The sequence below is a fragment of the Lepidothrix coronata genome, unplaced genomic scaffold (assembly GCF_001604755.1).
Source record: "Lepidothrix coronata isolate B3197 unplaced genomic scaffold, Lepidothrix_coronata-1.0 Scaffold19, whole genome shotgun sequence".
In the NCBI taxonomy this organism is placed as follows: domain Eukaryota; kingdom Metazoa; phylum Chordata; class Aves; order Passeriformes; family Pipridae; genus Lepidothrix; species Lepidothrix coronata.
The window spans coordinates 4,302,209-4,318,823 of record NW_016690199.1 but is presented as its reverse complement, the minus strand read 5'-3'; the positions used below and the strand labels follow the sequence as shown (position 1 = coordinate 4,318,823).

The 16,615-nt window shown below is 40.9% G+C and overlaps 1 protein-coding gene across 1 annotated transcript in view; it reads left to right on the top strand.

Annotated features, from left to right (window-relative positions):
• KIF26A (kinesin family member 26A) overlaps window positions 1–15,828 on the top strand; it is a 99,847-nt gene extending 84,019 nt beyond the window's left edge. The window contains exons 6-14 of the mRNA XM_017807687.1: window positions 1,727–1,820; window positions 2,282–2,544; window positions 2,795–2,978; window positions 3,277–3,436; window positions 5,111–5,273; window positions 5,837–9,221; window positions 12,679–12,869; window positions 13,742–13,892; window positions 14,356–15,828. Coding sequence (XP_017663176.1) covers window positions 1,727–1,820; window positions 2,282–2,544; window positions 2,795–2,978; window positions 3,277–3,436; window positions 5,111–5,273; window positions 5,837–9,221; window positions 12,679–12,869; window positions 13,742–13,892; window positions 14,356–14,531 — 4,767 coding nt within the window. The 3' untranslated portion in view covers window positions 14,532–15,828. The remainder of the gene's footprint in view (window positions 1–1,726; window positions 1,821–2,281; window positions 2,545–2,794; window positions 2,979–3,276; window positions 3,437–5,110; window positions 5,274–5,836; window positions 9,222–12,678; window positions 12,870–13,741; window positions 13,893–14,355) is intronic.
• The last annotated feature ends 787 nt before the right edge of the window (window positions 15,829–16,615 follow it).

Here is a 16,615-nt window from a genome sequence, read left to right as displayed (position 1 = left end):
GCAAGACAGACAGCCAATTTGAAATTCAGTTTCCATCCATTTGATGGCATGGAAATAAAGTCCTTCCCCATGGCTTTCAATGAGAAATAAACATGTGCTTAATGTTAAACTAAATGCTGTTGTTAGGAGCAAAGATAAAGCTAACCCCTTGGGATTGCTGTACTGAAACATTTAGGGAGCTTTAATATTCTCTTCACCTTTTCCAGTTCATTTATACTGTGGTTTTGACTGATTATTTTATCTTGACTGTTGTGCTGATGGTGGTGTATGCCTTTCTTTTGGCCTGTAAAAGAGTATATTTGTACAGTAGTAGCCCCAGACCTGAAATCAGCTATACAGGAGGGACGACTGGTCTTGGAGAGGATTGTGATCTGCAGTGTATTCAGTGAGGTTCTCCTCATGGACACCTGAAGTTTCCTTCTGGGGAAAAAAATCTTCGGTTCAGGAAAAAAAATCCTAGAACAACTTTAAAAACAAGAACAAATTCAACAGTGTATGATGAACTATGCCAAGTTTGAACTGCTGGAAAGAAAATTAGGGTGAAAAATACCACAAAGCATTCAGGGTGAAAATAGTCTATTAATGTTGAGAAAATATGACAAGATCTAGTTCATAATCCCAAGATCAGATCTTCTCCTAGTGTTCTTAATTTTTTGGGTCCCAGACTATAGATATGAAATTATCTATTAAGTCTAAGTTCTAGCCAAGCACTAAAAAGGGAGAATAACTTCCCCCACACAGCAGTGCCCAGAGCAATGGTAACCACATCTGGAGGCTGTTTTTAAGATCCTGCATGTGTTCAAACAGGGTCTTTGTGAAGAAATATGAAATGGTGATCTCAACATTAGTCCAGAACTGGAAGTGAGTTTTTTTCCTCACTTGTGCTGCCAGCCCTGCTGCAAGGTGGCTGGTCACAACCTGCTTCCCTGCTGTTTTTGGCACCAGTCCTTCAGGCTATTGAGCTCTGGTTTGGGCTGGCTTTTCAATCCCTTGTGGTGGGCCTGTTGGGTGGCCTGTTGTGGTGTTTCTGGGTAATGTTGGCCAGTGCAGCCACTTTTGTGCAGGTGTCATTGCTGGAGTAAAACTTGCTGCCATGCACCTGCAAACAGAGCCTTATCATTTCACTGTAGTTACATATTTACACCAGCCCTCTCCCTTACCCCCAGTTGCTCTACTTGATAGATCATCGTATCGTGTATTTGAAACCTTCACTGACGTGGATAAACTGGTTTTAACACACTCAAATATTTTAGCAAGTTCTCCTTATTGATGATGATGTTTCCCTTGGAAAAGGAAAATGTGATACTATGAAATCTTATTCAGGGATCTTAATGCATTTTCTTCAGTATGGATGTCTTTTTAATTCTCGTGAGCGCTCCTCAGTAGCTTAATTTCAGTGGAGTTGCTACTATTACTGAATAGCCTTGGCTAAGCTATTATACCAGCAGGAAGCCTGGTTGGATAGCATTCAGTCTGCTACATTAGTCATAGAATCAATATTCCAAGAGAATAGGTTTAATAGAATTGAAAACTATTTTAGGCTGTAGTAGCATATCTTATTATTTTTTTAAGATAGCATAGTTACTAAAACAATAGGACTGATGCCACAAAAATGGGGAGAATACTACGCCTCAAAAATATTGAGTCGTTCATTTCATTACAGAAGAATAGTAAAAACCACAGCAGTATATGGCTTTTACTTATTTGTCTCCAATCTTTCTTTCAGGCTGAGGTATGCTCTGGAACAGTAGCAGAAGTAATTCAGTCTGTTGTGAATGGTGCAGATGGTTGCATATTTTGCTTCGGTCATGTCAAGCTTGGTGAGCTCCCAAATTCGTTACAGTTAATTACTATGTCAGTCTGGTAATTACATGCTGTCAGCTCCTGGAACAATAAACCTGGAGTATATGAATAGATTAGAATTTCTTTTTAATTAGCTTTGCAAACTTATCATGGTTTATTTCTACACCGTGACTGTAAGTTTTAATTTGAAAAGGTAAAATGTAGCATCAGATTAGCTTATTCAAGAGCAGGTTTATGTAGGTGCGTTGTGATGAAAATCAAAAGATCAGAGATGTCTTTAACATTAATTTGCTGTGGGTCTGACTTACAAAAATTTCAAACCTAATTGAATAAACAGTAATAGATTAATAATTACATACTTTGAATTTTTGCATCTGTTCTTTGTATGGCATTACATGCGATGTACAGTGGTGATATGAAGAGACACTGTCTTGTACAAGAAAGGTAAATTATGTTTGTGTTTGTCTTTTCATTCTAGGAAAATCTTTTACCATGATTGGGAAAGATAACTCCACACAAAGCCTTGGTATCATCCCCTGTGCAATTTCTTGGCTCTTCAAATTAATCAATGAACGTAAAGAAAAAACTGGAACTCGTTTCTCTATTAGAGTATCTGCTGTGGAGATCAGTGGCAAAGATGAAAACCTTAAGGATTTGTTAGCTGAAGTAGCCACTGGCAGCCTTCAGGATGGCCAATCTCCCGGGGTTTATCTGAGAGAAGATCCAATATGTGGAACCCAGGTATAATGAATATCAGAGCATAGATTTTTTTGAGCCTGACTTTCTTCTACTTTTTATCTCCTGTTATCTGACAACAATTATGACAACTTTTAAGACAGTAAAAAAAAATTATTGCTTTTAATTTATAAACCCTTCTCCCATGGTGTACATATTTGTTTCTTTTAGTGCCCTGGAGATTTAGACAGTTCAGCAAAAGAATAATAAAAAAATGCGCCTGTGCTAATTAGTCATTTTCTTGTTTATATTCAAGCTTCAAAACCAAAGTGAGCTAAGGGCCCCGACAGCAGAGAAAGCTGCCTTTTTTCTTGATGCTGCAATTGCTGCCAGAAGCACCAGCAAACCTGAATGCGAGGAAGAGGATAGGAGGAATTCACATATGCTCTTTACTCTTCACATATACCAGTATCGCATGGAGAAGAGTGGCAAAGGAGGAAGTATGAATCTTCTTGCCCTATTGTTTATTTTCAAATTATGTGGTCTTGGGTTAGTTTTAATAATAATTTGCAATAAACTTAAAAAGAAAAAATGAAGTGAACTCTCAAGCCAGTTGAGTCACCTTTAACTTTTGTAGCTGTGGCCAATATCTGGTTTCCTCACAATTAATATTTAATTTGGTCATTATCACATGCTGTATTCATTATTTTCCTCATTTGAATACATCTTGAATACCAGGGTTGGCTTGAGTCCATGCAAGAACGTGATGTACAACTGTTTTTCCCCTTTTTGTTTTAGTGTCTGGAGGACGCAGTCGTTTGCATCTCATTGATCTGGGGAGCTGTGAAAAAGTGCTGAGCAAGAGCCGAGATGGAGGAGGCTCTCTGTGTCTGTCTCTCTCTGCCCTGGGCAATGTAATTTTGGCCTTAATTAATGGTGCTAAGCATGTGCCATATAAGTAAGTGAATTCTTGTCTGCATTAGCTTAAATTTGTGGCTGGTGTTACCTGAGAAATGAATTGCAATAACAACTTACTCTTCACTTAAGATCAAGTTAAAGGAAATTCTCTCAGAGAGGGATCTGTCCTCTTTTAAGGTCACTTCTATATTACAGACACATGTATCTATTCATCTACTTGTCCATATATACATACACACAGTTTTCTAAATGTTACAATGTAAAATGAAATTCTTAGTTACATGGTCAAAAACTATATTCATATTGGTATATACTGAAGTTGAGTGAAATGTTTGGGATAGTTTGGTTGTTGAAAAAAGTGGAGGGAAAATGACCAAGATGTTTTCTTTCTATCTCTTTTTTGTTTCCTGGATTTGGAATCACGGCTGATCTCAGCCAGCTGGACATCAGTGAACAATTTAACCAAAATTTCATAGGATTTTCTCTTCTTTTTCCAAACATAAAGCTTAAACTGAAATTTCAGAAAATATTTGAGAGTTTGTCAAGTATGGTCATCAAAAGGTTGTTATTTCTGTTTGTCTTTTTTGAATGATAAAAAAAAAAAGACCACCACGTTGCACATTTGTTTAGCAGAAGTGAACACTTAGGTGTATTCCTTTGTGGAGTGTACTTGACAATAATTTTGTGTCAAACACACCTGTGGGGAGCCCAGCTGAAAGACAACAGCCACACTGGTGATACCCTTACCAGAACTTGGCCTTCAGTCCTTAAATTTAATTGCTACCTGTCTTTATGCATTATAACTTTGCGCTGTTGTTATCAATCATGTCATTTCACATATTTATCTAGTGATGTATCTCAAACAGGTGTTGTTTCTTTCTGTATTAGGCAGAAAGATATTTTCCTCGGGCTAGTTGCTAGATTTGTGTATGGAATGGAAGATGGATGGGTTAGAGTAGGGAAGGGCAGATCCTCAACTTTGTCGTCTACCATGGTTTAGTGAGCACACATGACAGTAGTTCCCTCAGTTGGACTATCTCAGGGGGGCAGTAGGACTCCGGGGAGCCCTGGGGAGAGGTGGCTTGGAGACCAGTGGAGGACAAAATGTCACCTCTCTTGTCAGCTTTACTATCCACAGTGGAGGATTTGCATCACCAGGAAAGCCTTCTGCTTCTCTTTGCTATGTCAGAGCAGACCATAGGTGGTAGAATGGAAAGTAGATTGGTTGGGGTGACACTTACAATATATTTCTGGTATCTAACATGGTTGTATTTGTTTAGAAATTTCTTAACGTTTCTCTTGACTTAGTTTTTTCTTATTATCAAAATCGTTTGCACAGAGTTCACAGAGTGCAACTATCTTAGTACTAAGTCTGTTCAGCTAAAAATACAGCACTCATGAGCTGTTTTGGGTAATATGAGCTAAACCTGAACTAAGAGTTATCAGTCAGTTGTTTTACAGTTTTCTAAGTAACAAAGAAAATGACTTATCATACTGTAAATACACAGGCAGATAAATTAAAATATTAGTATCTTCGTATGTGCACTTTTAGGCACATTTGAAGTGCAGTCAATAATAGGAATATGTTTCTTATCTACATGTAGCATACATGCATGTATCCTATGAAAGCGAAAGCATGGTTTGTGGTGTAAAATTCTGCAGAACAAGACTGTGATTTCTTTGGGTCACTCTAGCATTCTCATTTGTTGCACAGGGACAACAAGTTGACAATGTTATTGAGGGAATCACTTGGGAACATCAACTGCAGAACTACTATGATTGCACATATTTCTGACTCCCCAGCCAATTATGCAGAAACTCTCACCACCATTCAGCTCGCATCGCGAATCCACCGAATGAGAAAGAAGAAATCCAAGGTTGGTTCACAAACAAGCAGAAATTAATTCATTTGAAAATGAGTTTTCCTAACCTCTTGGTAGGGGAACATGGGGTTTCTCAATGGTAAGAAGTAATACAAAATGCATAAAAGCTCAGGAGAGGAACTGACAAATGACTTGGCACTGAGCCATCATCTTGCCCCCAATCCTTAATCCTGAAATTCCCTTCTTTTTGTTTCAAGCACGTATTCTTTCTTTGCCTACATGTGGAACTATTTCAAAAGCTTCTATTTGTATTAATTGAAAACCAATAAGGAACAGAAAACTGTTGGGGAGAAAGATAATGCATAATATTTAATGGAAATTATCTGAAAAGGTGTGATTGTTATATTACTCCTAATACAATAAAATCTATGTAGCGTGACCTTGTTGTTTTAATTCACCCTCCACTCTAATTTTATTTTCCCACTAGATGTAGTGGTGATAGTATACCCAAAGCATGAAGTATATAGCAAACTTGACCTTTTGATCAATTACATGCACATATATATCCTTATTTATCAATTAATATTAATAACTTTTGCTGTGTTGATCATTTGCAGTATGCATCCAGCTCCTCTGGAGGAGAGAGTTCATGTGAAGAAGGACATGTCCGGAGACCGCCCCATTTGCGACCATTCCACCCACGAACTGTTGCCCTTGACCCTGACCTTCCTGTCCTGAATATATCCAGTGATCCAGATTATTCCTCCAGCAGTGAACAGTCTTGTGATACTGTTATATATGTTGGTCCCAATGGGGCAGCTTTGTCCGACAGGGAATTGACGGACAATGAAGGTCCTCCAGAGTTTGTTCCCATAATCCCATCCCTAAATAAGAAAAGAAATAAAGACAATTCTGCTATTGGTAGGAGTTCTGACAAGGACCATTTTAAATGCAACACTTTTGCTGAACTGCAAGAAAGGTTAGAGTGCATTGATGGAAGTGAGGAGCCCATGAAATTTGCTTGTGGAGAAATCTCTGTTGGGTCCAGTTGTAGTCCTGTTCCTGGAGGTACGGAAAACACCCAGTCTAAGCTGATAAAGGAAAAAATGTCCTCTCCTTCTGGAGGATTTAAGAAACCAATTCCACAAGAAGCTGCATCTCCCAAGAAAGGACATAATCTTCCTTTCCAGGCTGTTGTACCAAGGGGTGGCAATGGCAACTGTCAAGAAAATAGCACACCTCACTTGAAAGCAGAGGTTTCCAAGCTGCAGAGCAGAGCTGACAACAAAATAATAGACTCCATACTGGAGGGAGAGAGAGAGACAATCACTGAATCCCTGCAGTCTTCAAGGTGTAGCCCTTCAAGAAATCCAGAGCAGAATAAGGCCCCAGCTGAATGTGTCATTAAGGAAAAGTCCTCATACATGAAGAGACCCTTGCCAAGCCCAGCACCTCCCCCTCCACAGCAGAGAGAGCACTCACTGGGCTCCAAAGCTGAGAATTTGGAGCTGGACAATAGCAATGCAGTTCGGACTCCTCCTGTGGGAATGAGCAAACAGATGGGAAACAACCCTGAGCAAAACCCTGTAGGAAGCACATTCCTGGTTGGTAGCAATGCCCAGAATCAGTCAGGTGCGATAGAGGTACACAGCTTCAGGTCAGCGTTCAGAGGAAAGTGTTTTGATCGGGATATACTGACCACCACAGTGACTTTGCAGCAGCCTGTTGAGCTGAATGGAGAGGATGAGCTTGTTTTCACAGTGGTGGAAGAGCTGTCTATTAGTGGAATTATGGATAATGGAAGACCTTCCAGTATCATTAGCTTTAACAGTGACTGTTCCCTTCAAGCCCTTGCATCGGGTTCGAGGCCGGTCAGTATTATCAGCAGCATAAATGATGAGTTTGATGCTTATACCTCACAGGAGACTTCTACTGGTGTAAATATTGATATTGTTGTGCCCTTTGCTAAGGATCCCTTTACCAGCAGCAGACGTTCCTCCATCAGTTCATGGCTTAGTGAAGTCAGCATCTGTACAGTTGAAAGTGATGGAGCTCAGTCTAGTGACAGTTTTGTTGCACAGTCATCTTACAGCTGTAATAAGTCCGAGGAACCCTTCAACTTGGATTCATCCCATTTATGTGTCCCCCTGAAAAGCGCTCTGAACGACAGTGGATTTTGCTTCTCTGAACTGGAGAGTGAGAGCCTGAGTTCCAGCAAGCTGTCCTCAGGCATCAGCAAAAGCCCTCAAACCTCTGAAACTACCAAAGCATCTCAGATCAAAAGTGCTTTTTGTGTCACTGATCAGCCCGTAAAAATTAAATTTAGTAATTCTCGTGATACACCTGTGATAGAAACAATACATTCTAGTCTTCCTAGGAAAACAAAAACTACCTCTTCTCCAATCCACAATAATACTGTTCTCAGCTATAAAGAGCTGCAGAATCCACATGGCATATTTGAAGATCCTTGGCTGTTACGCACCGATTATCAGCTGGAAGCAAAACCTGTGGACTCACTGCTGTCTCCAAAATCTCACACGTTTGGTACTGAGAAGCAGCCAGAAAAGGCTGCCCAGTATTTTGGCACAGCATCCAGGCCAGCGAAGTCGCAGACTATGCTTGCCTGCTCTCAGAGGGTTGTGGATGGCTGCGAAATGGCCTGCAAATCTTCCAGTGGAACTGCAAAGAAGTCAGAAGTTGTAATGAAGATGCCACAGCTGAAGAGAGGAGCCACCACACTTGGAGTGATGCCGGTGTCACATGCTAACAGTACTTTGCCAGAATCTGTGACCCGAGGGAATTCGGATGCTCCCTTGGCCACTGGCAGCTTGAAATCGTCACTGGGAAAGAAGAATGCACCACAGAAATCAACCATGTTGCCCAGACCAGGTGGGCCAACACCTCCAACGCCTCCTGTACGCAAGTCGAGCCTGGAGCAGAAACCTGTCGGTCTGGGTAATGGTGGGGGGAAAGCCTCTGACCTGGACTTTGCCAGAGCTCCGACGCCGAAGGCTGAAGATGAAGCAGATTTACGGTTCAAAGCTGGGTCTTACTTTAGCGAAAGTGCCAGCAGCAAAATGAACCTGAAGGGTGACCACTCTTTGCCCAAGATGACGTCCAGCTTAAAGGCGAAGACATCAAAGAGTGAAGCTGTGCACCGATATGGGAGCCACATGTCTCTGGAGAGGTGCGACAGCCTGACATCGGTTGGATCCAAAGCAAGTGTGGTGAGGGAGAGCGGGAGCACCGGCAACAGCCGGGCGGGACGCTCTGTCCCCAGGCTGGGGGTCCCCCCTGCTGCTTCCAGTGTGGGTTTACCACTGCCCTTTGCTGCCCCTGCACCGGGTAAAAACAACCAGGCAAAACCCACTGCTAACCAGAAGGTGCCAGCCAATGGGAACAAAAACCGGGGCCTCTCTGCCAGTGGGTCAAAATCTCTCAGCTCCTCTGTGAAGTCCCTGGCACAGCCTGCAGGGAAGAGCTCTGGCATGGCCCCTGGTGGGAAGGCAGCCCCCCGTTCTGTGCAGCCTGTCAGTGGCAAACCTGGCCGAGGGACCATCATGGGGACCAAGCAGGCCATGAGGGCAGCCAACAGCCGTGTGAATGAGCTGGTGTCAGGTGGCTCTGCCAAGGCAGGCCACTTCCGAGGCTCCACCGACTCCGACAGTGGCAATGACAGTGGCATTAACCTCAGCGATGAGAAGTCACAAATCCCGGTTCTGCCATCCCCATACAGCAAGATCACAGCACCACGGCGACCACAGCGCTACAGCAGTGGGCACGGCAGTGACAACAGTAGTGTCCTGAGCGGGGAGCTGCCTCCAGCCATGGGGAGGACAGCTCTGTTCTACCACAGTGGGGGCAGCAGCGGCTATGAGAGCATGATTCGGGACAGTGAGGCCACTGGCAGCGCCTCCTCGGCACACGACTCCATGAGCGAGAGCGGGATGTCCTCGCCGGGTCGGATGAGGAGCCTTAAATCCCCCAAGAAACGATCAACAGGTAAGAAATAAAGGGGCAGGTGTCCAGGTGTGTCCGCTGGTGCTCTGCTGCATCCCTGGGGATGGAGGTGCTTTGTGGCATCTCTGACAGAGAAGGAGCGGAGGTTTGGAGGGGTCTCAAAGCAGGGAGGTGGACTGACTGCGTGTGCCTGTGTGTGCATGTGTATTGCTGTGACAGCAGCTGCTTGTCATTTATTTCACTTCAAAGCTGCAGGTGTGAGACAGGTGCTGTGGTGGAGAGGGCAGGAGAGATGCAGGGTGCCCCGGGGTGCCGGCAGCCTCCCTACGAGGGAAGAGGCGGCAGATGGGGGATATTCCTTCCTCCCTTGGCAGGGCCGGCAGTGAGCACAGCACCAGGGTGGCCCAGAACAGGAGGGTGTTATGGGTGTGTTGGTAAAAGTGAGGGTGCTGGGTGAGTGCTGATGAGTTTTTGTGAGGATCAAGTAAGTGATCCTGGAAGACTGGTGAAAGAAGGGCAGTGAGGAAAGGAGGAGCTCTGCTGCTAGGCATCTGTGAGGGAATGTCAGTGAGAGGGCTGAGACTATAGTTTGGAAACAAAGGAAAGGCCTGGAGGGGAGAAGAGTGTTTGTGAATTAATGAGGATTGCTGAATGTGCATTAGATTACCTAAAGATAAGGCTTAGAGGCAGAACATTAGGGTGTGTACATAAGATGCAGTGACTCTTAGGTTAATGCTCCCAGCTAATTGTAAAATTATTGTACTGCATGATAATAGTAGTTATATAAAGAACTTTTAGTGTGTATCTGTGGACACCGTAAGCAGTAGGAAACTGACTGAGCAGTAGGAAACTACTGACAGTTAGTAGCTGGGAAGAGGCTACTCTGGCTCACTTTCTGTGTCTGACCACAGCTTGCAAAGGTGGGCGTTTGAGAGCCAGGTCCCCTTTCCTTCTCTCTGGTGCCTTTCCTTATTGCTTTCGCAGGTGGTGCTCATGTAAGTGCTTTTGTAGTCGAATGTATTTGTAGCCATCTTCAAAATCAGGCTCATATAACTGCTGTTACAGCATTCAGTTTTACTGATCTAAGTTGAGGTCCTATGGTATTGTAAAGAATCTGTAGCTGATAATCAAAAGTCTCCTTCAGCAACCTGAGCGTACTGACTGTAGGAAACATAATAGAACTAATATCAACAATGCACTGAATCTGAACTTTTGGTTGGACAGCGGTGATTATTGCAATCCCTGTAGATACCCATGATGCTCAGTTCTGCCAGTAAAACCAAATGAGTGAAGCTGATGTAGATCTCATGGTGCTTTCCGGTCAAGGCTACCGAGTTGCTTCATCAGGTGATAAACCCTTCTGGAAACTTAGTGCAACGTTTGCCGCAGTTCTCTTTCATATCAACCTCTTAAACCTTTCCAGCAAATCAATATTAACAGCTGTATGAGTTGCACACATATTGAGAAGGCATTACCCACTGATGGATTTGTATTTGTTTTTGCCCCAGGAAATGCTTATAAGGTCTTTAAAAATGACAAACTATTTCTTTTTCCAACTGTAATTGCTCTATATCAGTAAATTATGTATTACTTTTTTTGGAGTGCTGTAGACTTCAAGAAAGTAGTGTGTTTTATACATGAAATGAGGTTTGCTAGGATGTGCATCAAATATTTCTTATGAGAAATGTTTACTTCAGACCCTTTATTATCCTAAAATAATTGTAATCTTTGCACATTATTAGAGGTTCTTGGAGTAGCTTCTGTTGCTCCAAACTGTGTTGGAGTCCTGCAGTCTCTGGATTTAAGGACAGATCCTACTCCCATATGTCACTGAAAACCTTGTTCCCTTATCCTTTAACCTCATCCTCGGAGAAATGATGATGACCCTGGCTTGTACAGTGGAAGGATATGAAGTTTTCTGGCTTCTTGCATGTGTTTGGTTTTATCTGTTTGTCCTCTTCAGAGGACCAAAGTGGTTACAGGATCAGAGTTACAGTCTGTGGTTTCATCTGACAGGATGATAGTGGTGTTTCAGGCTAAAAGGATTAGTGTGTGAGAATGGTGAACAGGTGTTGTAGAAGTAGAATCAAGTCTTCCCCTTTTGAAAACATTCCTGTTTTGTTCTTGTTACTTAGAAATTAGCAAGGATGAAATTAAGAATGAGGGATGTTTTTCTTAAGAGTGTATAAAGCAGGTAGGTCTTCAAGTATCAGTGGCTTTGTGTTGCTTTAGGAGTACCTGCTGGAATTTTGTCTTCTTTTCATGTTGAAGTTCATGACAGGGCTTACCTGACAGCCTTAACTTGCACTTACCTCTCCTGCAGACATCTCAGTCCAGAAGTTATTTTGGCAGCACTGTACTCTGAGCAGTGCTGTCTCTTCTGTTGATATGCTCCCTTTTGTAAGAGCAGAAGATACCTTACCCCTTAGTTATTTTTTAATTAAGAGGAAGAACTTAAGTACTAAATTTATTGTCACTAGTCACCCAAAAACTGCTTCTACTTACTGCTACTGTGTCGTTTCAGCTTGTTTCTGGTGGCTTTCAGCCCTCCCTTACCTAGGGATTGAACTGCAACCTTGTTAGTGTGGCTCTGTGCATACTCTCATCTTTGGCACATATAGTGTAAAGATCAGCCTTTTACAGAATGAAGAGAGACTTATAATCACAAAAAAATGCTGGACACGAAAGTACTAACTCTTGTAATCAAAAGTATCAGCATTTTTGAAGGACATAACTCAGTCTCTGCTTCTTGAAACTTGATCCCTAGCAGACACATCAATGGTGGCATGTTTCTTGGTGTGATGTTTCTTGGTAGATCTGGGAACACCCCTATTGAGGGCTGCCAGAAGTGGTGAGTTTTGTCATGCACTGATCTTCCGAGTGCTGCTTCAAAGGGGTCATACATCTCAATGCTAGAGGTGGCTGAAGTTGCAGATTGGTTGGTTGATGCCTTCTGAATGCCTCTCGATCCAGCAAAGTCACTGATAACTGGTGGTATTTAGCACTCTAAAATATCAGTAGTAGTTCTGGAGGGAACTGTTTGGTCTTTGCAAAGAGGTAGTACAATGAGAGGGATCTTAGCCTTGCTTGGCTTTAACTGGAGGAGCAGGAGATTTCCAGATACATCTGCCAATATCAGTATTGGATTACTCACCATCTCATTGCCTTTGCAAGGTAATGAATACCACTGTAGTGCACCAAAGAAAAATCAATCCAGGCAAAATATTTTTGTGAGGATAGAATAAAGAACTGGTGTTCAGACATCTGCTTTGGGAGAGGAACTGCTGTTACTCCCATCTGTGAACCAAGTGAGACATACTTTGTCAAGGCAGTAACTCAATTAGCAGCCTGAGGGTATTTTACTAAAAGGAAAAGATCAAGAAAAGCATTTCTTCCTGAGTATTCTGAGAACCTAGATCTTTCTTTAATTGACTGCAGTACATTCTGCAGTGTGTTAAGTCTCTTAGAGTCTGAGGAACGCTTGTTTTCTGTATTTTAGGTCTCCAGCGTCGTAGACTGATTCCTGCTCCATTGCCAGATGCTGCCTCCCTAGGAAGGAAACCCAGTGTCACTGGCCAGTGGGTTGATCTGCCACCTTTGCCAGGCACTTTAAAAGAGCCATTTGAAATTAAAGTTTATGAGATTGATGATGTGGAACGATTACAGCGGCACAGACAAGAGGAAACTGAGGTCAGCACATATTTTACAACAAATGTAGACAAGTTAAATTACAATATACAGACAGAGTCCTTGCTTGAATGCTGGAATGGTGTTCAGGAAATTGATTGCAATTAAAGTACTATAATTATTAATTTTACAATTCATATGTTGGGGTACTCTTAACACAGAAAATGAAAATGATTACTGTCTAAAATTAATTGTGTCTAACATGACTGATGGTGTAAATGGAAGTTACCAATGAATACATTATGAGAAGACTTCATAATCTTAGCCTGACTGATGAAACCTTACAGGCTCCCTCAACAACAGGATCATTAACTCTTTATGTAGATGACAGAATTCTATTAGATCAGGGATACACTGAGTTTAATTTACTTCTAATTGGAAAACACTTCAGCTAATTCTATTTTGAAGACCAGAATTCTATGTTCTACTGATGCCTTTTTCCCATTTCTTTCATAATAGCCTTTCCAGGATGTTGAGAAGGTAGGAATGCTTTTAAGAAAATAAGAATTCATCTGTTTTAGTATTAACTGTAACTCTAACATTATCATTAGACTGTGTTTATAATTTTCACTGCTGGAAAAAATATTTATCTACAATCAGTAGTAATTTCAGAATGTATTAAGAGATGCTTGCCAATTCAGAGAAGTGAACAAATGCTCAAGTGATGTAGCTTGCTGATCCTCTACATTAGAATCTATTAATGTAAACTTCAAATAAAAAGACCCCCAAAAAGATAAAAACCACACCAACCCCACAACCAAACAAAATAACCCACCTGCTAACTCTTACAAGTAAGTAATAAGCTTGTGTCAGACTGTTGAAAGTCAGCTCACAACAGGAAAATTCATGGAATGGTCTTTTCTGTGTCTTAAAAGGGTCTGATGTATTTCCACACCAAGCTGAAGATACTAGAAAGGCGCCAGCAACGAATCAGAGAAATAAAGGCAAAGCATGAATTTTTGAAGGAAGAGTTGGAAGAGACAAAGTGCAGGTTGATGATGGATCCAAATAAGTGGAAAGAAGACTGTAAGTATTTTGCAAAAGTGGGTATGATCAGCATCTAACAGATTTTCAACATGTCAACAGTCCCACTGAGCACCTGATAAGATATTTTGCTGAATCGAACCCTAAAATAATCTGTGACTCAGTCTGTGTTTCTTTAATATGGGATTTGAAAAAAAAACATCCTCCAAACCAACCAGAAGAGAACGTCAAAGTGGTGCAGAGACACACTGTGATGCTTGTTAATATTAAATATTTATATGTCCGTGTTATAGCTGGGAAACTGAGACATGAGATTTGTTCACGGACTGAGTGCTCTGTTTAACTGGAGTCTCAAGGTGGAGTTTTGCATCTGCTGAACAAAGTGGGGAAAAAAAATCTGAGTTCAAGAAAAATTAAATTTTACTTTACGTTATTGTCTCCTTTGTGATAGAATAATATTTTATGATGAGCTGTTTCTCTTACTCAGTAATTTTTTTTCTGGCAGTTGAGGTGGATCCTGATCTTGACAAGGAGTCACAGGAGTACCTGGAGGCACTGGAACAAGTGACAGAAGAACTGGAGCAGTGTGTTAATCTGTGCAAGTCACATATCATGATAGTGACCTGTTTTGATATTGGAATAACAGATGCGCAAGATGGAGTAAGGGAAGTGGAGGTTTGAAGAGAGGTTTTTCAAGGGACTGAAGGAAGTGAAGCTGGGTTGTCCGACATGAAGAAGTAAAGAGATAAAGTAGCTGGGAAGCGAAGGAGGAAAGGTGAAGACTAAAAAGCAACAATGAATGTTGTAAGAGAAAGAAACAGCTGAGGGATGGGAATGTTCATAAATCATTTGGTGCCTCAACGTGACCTGAGCTGTACAAAGATAAAAGTAGGATCAAGTATTGCTTCTACCAGAGGGAAGTGAAAAAATTTAGTACAAACCGTGATGTTAATTAACAAACAAACATACAATGGAAGTGCCTTTAAAGTTCATTTGATTTTTCATTTTTGTATTTGGTGCTAGAATTAAAGCCAGCAAACCTAAGCAGACCACAAAATGTATTCCTACGAAATATTTTATACTGTATAGTGTATTTATGACTATATGTAAAAAACAAACAACATTGTAGCAAAAGCAATAAGTAAATTATGTTTTCATACCTGAACTTGCCTTCTTGTTTCATAGAAAAGCTGTTTTATGTAGCAGAATTAAAATTGTATTATAATTGTTTTCTTGGTTAGGGTTCAAGATATTTTTATGAACATTTATCTATTGAAAAGGAGTATTATGGCATTTTGAGATGATTGTTTTACCTTCAGGTTTTGTATTATTACTTTTTCAGATCAAAATAAATGTTTGTTTTCCATTTTATATATACATATATAGATATATATTAACTGCTTACCTACTTCCTTGGTTACTAACCTCAATTTTCACAGACCTGGTCTTTTTGGAGTCGTAAACTTAATGTGAGGAAGTCTACAGAGGGCACTGTGGTTTGTTTTGGTTTTCTTTTTTCCTCTCTGACTGCAGGAATTGAGAATTATGTTTATTACCAAAACCATAAAACAAACAAAAAAAAGGGAGCAAAAAGTTTTTGTAAATGTTAAGTTAGGTCCATATTTTTATATAGTTTTGACTATAAATATAGCATTTGCATTTTGAACTTTTAAGACAAATAGTATATCTTTTTACAGTTTTTCTAAGGAAGGCAAACCCTCAGGATCAAGTTTATACATGCTGCATGAGATTTGTGCTTTTTTGAAGGAGGCCACTTAAGTGTGGAAACTATTGATAAATTGTTGCCAAACAAATACTTTTGGAAAGGTTTAATAGTGTATGTAATACCACATTTCATAACGAATCATATTTTCTAATCATCTTCCTTTTTATGGTTTTTTCAAATCCTTTGTATAAATATGTATTATAACAGCTTGCTTCAGTTTTTATCTGTGAATAAAAGATACATCTATTGTTATGAGTGCTTTTTGCTATGTGTGTGATTTTAATGTTCATAAGAGAGAGGATGGCCTGTGGTACACTGTATTAAATGTCATATTACATTGTCTCTTTGCCCAAGAGACATATAAGTGGGAACAGAGATAGTCATGATAAACCAATCAGGAAAGAGACGAAACACCAAAGGGTAAAATAAATAGTGATGATAATACTTATAATCTCTTAGCACTTTATAGTTTACAGAACAAAGACCTGTGACTCACATACTTGTTTTCCCTGATGAGAAAAAGCAATTAAAAATGGGTCTAAAACCACAAGAAAACTAGGAACTGGAATCAACCCCTGAGCCCCTTAGGTCCATCATGGCAAACAACTGCATTCATTTCTCTCTGACACTGCTGTGTCAGACAGTAGCTGTGCCTGATCCTCAACTCACTGATGCTGGCTGGAGTCACTCGAGGCAGGGTTAATGTAAAGCTGATGCTTCTAATGACATCACCTCCAGTAATTTTTGCAGCCATTTGTCCAAACGCCCCATAATGTGTGAAATTTTCCTCTCCCTCTTTTTCTCTCCTTACGTAGCCCTAACAGCATGGCATCTATGCACTGAGTTTTCTTACAGTCACAAGAGCCTGGGAGGGGGGTTAAATTCCCTCTCCTCATTCTGCAGCTGGAGAAGTGGGAGAGTCAGAGCAAGAGTTTGATGCTTAAGTATCTTTGTGACTTTGTATGGGTTACAAAGGGTATCCAAAGGTTTATCCCTGGAAAAGGGTGCACCGTGTTTACTTACTAACATTTGGCACTAT